Source organism: Limulus polyphemus, unplaced genomic scaffold (assembly GCF_000517525.1).
Source record: "Limulus polyphemus unplaced genomic scaffold, Limulus_polyphemus-2.1.2 Scaffold2588, whole genome shotgun sequence".
Lineage (NCBI taxonomy): Eukaryota > Metazoa > Arthropoda > Merostomata > Xiphosura > Limulidae > Limulus > Limulus polyphemus.
Window position 1 is genome coordinate 84,718 of NW_013668198.1, and position 4,222 is coordinate 88,939.

General features: G+C 39.5%; 1 protein-coding gene across 1 annotated transcript in view; it reads right to left on the bottom strand.

The window, feature by feature from the left end:
- Positions 1 to 6: 6 nt before the first annotated feature.
- Positions 7 to 4,222, bottom strand: part of LOC106467369 (rhodopsin, GQ-coupled-like) — a 15,824-nt gene continuing 11,608 nt past the window's right edge. Inside the window, exon 2 of the mRNA XM_022395531.1 lies at positions 7 to 3,600. Within this exon, the coding sequence (XP_022251239.1) occupies positions 756 to 2,006 (1,251 nt within the window). The 5' untranslated portion in view covers positions 2,007 to 3,600 and the 3' untranslated portion in view covers positions 7 to 755. The remainder of the gene's footprint in view (positions 3,601 to 4,222) is intronic.

The following is a 4,222-nucleotide window of genomic DNA, read 5'->3' on the forward strand; positions in this document are numbered from 1 at the left end:
CAAACGGTATTCTTAAACAATGATCTTTATTGGTGTTATAAACAATATATTTAAAATGAATCCACAAACGGTATTCTTAAACAATGATCTTTATTGGTGTTATAAACAATATATTTAAAATGAATCCACAAACGGTATTCTTAAACAATAATCTTTATTGGTGTTGTAAACAATATACTTTAAAATGAATCCACAAACGGTATTCCTAAACAATGATCTTTATTGGTGTTGTAAACAATATTATTAACAATAATATTTTATAGTGTAGCAAACAATAAAGTTTAACATTATTTCTATAGGAATAACGTACAATATACTCAAACAATGATTACTGATAATTAAGAAATCATCACTTTATAGAACATGATACCTTTAGAAACCACGTTTTCCATACCGTATTAATGTTCCGAATTAAAAAAATTCCTTTGTCTTGAGAAATCTTTTATGTTTTCTTCGTGTGTGGAACCTGGCACGTTTGAAGAAATTTTTCCTTCAGATATATCATTCACATTTGTCCAGATTAACACAATAAAAATTTTTGAATGTGAAATGTTGATCAGTATATATATATTGGGTCCGAATAATTCTGACACACAATTTTTTTTTTAAATCTAATAATTTATTCAAAAGCAGGCCTAGTGACTCGTGTACGGCTGTGCTTTGGTCCAATAGAAGTTAGTGTAAAATGATATGGCTGTGCTTTGATACAATAACTCCTACACGACTGTGGTTTGGTATGTGTCAATAGACCTGGTCTAAAGATGAGTTTCCACCACCTTGTCCACAGGTTCAATCAAGAGTGGAAATAGGGAGGTAGTGTTTCTTTGCTGTTCGGTTCGTTCTGCAGATGGCATATTATTACCAGTGGCCAGTGGCTTCGGCCGAGTTGACTGCACGACCTTTAACCTGTGTGTAGCTATTGCTGGAACTGAACAGTCAGAATACTGCCTCGGCAGGGCCCGACCGTCCACACCACATATCCCACTCTTCCACGTGGTCGAAGTTATTGGAGCTGAATAGCGTCGCTTAATGGTGGACCTAGCAGGATGGTTGGTCCTGTCTACCTCCTGTTTGTATAGGTGACGCTGCAAGAGAAACTTGAAGGTGTGTCGCAGGACTCGACTTTTCACACCGTAAACATAGGCATTCACGGTGGGAACGCAACCCAGCATGATCGTTGTCACGGAAACTAAGATGTCGCTTCCTTCTTTTCCAGTTGCAGCTTCCCAAATCATAACACTAAAATAAGGAACAACCAGCACCACTACCGATCCGACCAGCTGTACTATTGTAAAAAATGCGTTTTTGCCTTTAAACTTGGACAGGTAGCAAGGGTTACGCTGGTGAGTCACGGTGGCTTGCGCGCGCAGGGTCACTTCGTAAATGGCCGTAACTATTCGGTGGCGGTGGTAGCGAGCAATGTTGAAGATGTGTAAATTACACAACAAGATGATCAAGACGGGAACAATAACGGCCAGCGATACGTAGATAACAGCATAACTCAGCTCAACGCGTGTTCCAGTGGTGCACGCGGCAGCACACGCGCCGCGAGGGTCTCTGTAAACGTAACGACAGGTGTCAAACAGTGGAGGTAAGGCTAGGACTGTTCCTAACATCCACCCGCCTGCTAAGAAGATCACTGCTCGTCGCGTGTTGACGAGACGCGAGTAGTGTAGGGGCGTAGAAATGGCGGCGTAGCGGTCACAACTGAGTCCACATACCGTCCACACCACAACGACGGGAAGCAGTGTCCACAAAAAACCATGTAAAGTACATCCCACAGGAGTAGATTCGATAGGCATCATGGCCCCAAAGACGCAGGGGGAGATGAGGAGCACAATACAAAACACCGTGTCCACCAGGGAAAGGTGGAGAAGAAGAACGTTGTTTGGTCTCTGAATGTGACCCTGATTATGCCATAACAACACAATCATAATGTACCCGTTAAACACTAAGCCCAGAGACGCGGTTACGCATGCACATATGATGTGTATCACGTGAGGCATGGTGAAAATTTTTGTAAAAGTCGTCGCTATATTTGTATCATCAATAAAATCGAACACAATTTTTTTTTTTATGTCCACACGTCAATTCTTATCGTTATGTGTTTCAACTGCTCTTAGTTAAACGAACAACTTTATACACCTTTCAATAATTAGACGTACATTCTCACTCAACAGTTCTCGTACTGACTTTACAGAAGCAGATAACTAAACATTTAGCATTAGATATGAATTACAAACTCACACATTTTCTTGCGAGGTCTCAAAAATTCCACGCTTATTTAAGTAGCGAAATTGGCTTTACGTGAATCTTCCAAAGCACTCCCGGACATTCTCCCGAGTCGGACACACGGTAACGTCGGCGCGTATCACAGTTTAACCTTCAGTATACAGAAGACGCTAAACGTGACAAATTATCACTCATGGTTAAGTTTCAAAAGATCTTATAGCGGTTTTAATTATGTTGTTTACTTTATATTCTTCCCAGTATTAGGTTAGAAAATCTTTCAAGTTTGAGAAAAACGATGAAGCTAACATTTTCGAGTTCAAAACAATGGATGATTGAGGACAAAACCACAATTATTGGTTTGTTTTCATTCTTTTGATAAATTGGTATAGTAAATGATGCTTTCGGTATATAACAGAAACAAACAAAATACCGATGTCTTGGGAAGGTGACAATGACTCCAAATTTAGGCTAGGATCTACACGATCTCCAAGTTTAATCTCTCCAAATATACACGATCTCCAAGTTTAATCTGTCCGAATCTAGGCTAGAATCTATAGGATTGTGGTACTGTTGTTATATCTTTGTTTTTACTCCAAACGTTTAGTTTCAGACACAGGTTGTTGTCATTTCTGTGGCATGGAGGATGTTGCCTATTAAGTCACGCGCGTGCTCACGGTCTGTGTTGTCACTTTATACGTATTATCGTATTCCTTTGAATAACAAAGTGCCAAAACGTTTCAGGTAAAAAAAAACTCGAGTTATTAATTTTTCTTCTTCTTGAAAAACAACATACAATAATGAGCAGACTAGAACTTTAAAAAAAAAGTTTCTTGTTCTCACTGGTTCACTCGCGTTGACAGAATGATTAATATTGATTCAGTGTCAAAAAAATTAACACTTTTAAAAAAAATATAAAATAAAACTCAAGTTGTAATAATTAACTACGGAACGACAGAACGGGAAGGGAACACGTATAGAGAGAGAGAAGCATCGAATATTCGTCCGCTGTAACGGAGCTCACGACCGCTCTGGGTCTACGTCTCGTCCTCTTCGTTACGTCAGCAGAGCACGGCTGCGTAACAACTGCAGAAACCGTCGCTGTTCAACACACATATACGCGGACGCTAGACGTACTATTTATCTATAAAATATCAATGTCTATACCTCTCGCTCCTAATCGCTATCATTCTTTTTACTCAGCACATACCGAGTAAACTGAAGGCGTATCTCTCATTCACACGACACACTGAAAACAAAAACTGACCAGTCCTTTCAAAGTATGTGAAGTTGACAAACGCTTTGGGGACGGTGGTAAGCTGCCTGGTGGTAAAGACTGGAAACGGTAATACAAGTTTTATCGTTGTTGCCCTAATATAAGAGAGAAAAGTAAATGACGCCCAAGAACGAATACAGGATAAATATATATTGAGACCTAAGCATAACAGAATGGCCATTGGTAGTACTTTGCGCCGTTCTTAACTTAAAGTACGTTGTGTGTCGTATAAAAATGTCCTATAAAGTCTCTTTGACCGCTCATTGCGGCATGTCCTTCAAGCGGAACGGTCTCTTAAATGATAACTTAATGACGTTTCTCAGTGAGTTATAGCTGAACGAAGTTGGCAGAATGAGGCTAACTTCTGGCAAAGAAGAATAAACATACTTCTAAAAACCAGAAAGTTAAAAAAAAAAATAACGTTCACCGAGTCATGATATAGCACTCAGTTTGAAGTAGGAAGTTTTCTTTACTGTCTCTCGTTTGATGGAAAAATGTGAAGTTTTAGAAAAACGCGCACAAAAACTTTTTTTGGAAACATTATACGACAGAGAAACGGTGACTCATTTCTTATTCGATCAGCTAATTCAGATTCACGTGACAATCAATTTTGTCCATTTATTCAACTACGCGTTTTTGATTACTATACCGCCCCCCAGTAGCACAGCGGTATGTCTGCGGACTTACAACGCTAGAAACCGGGTTTCGATACCCGTG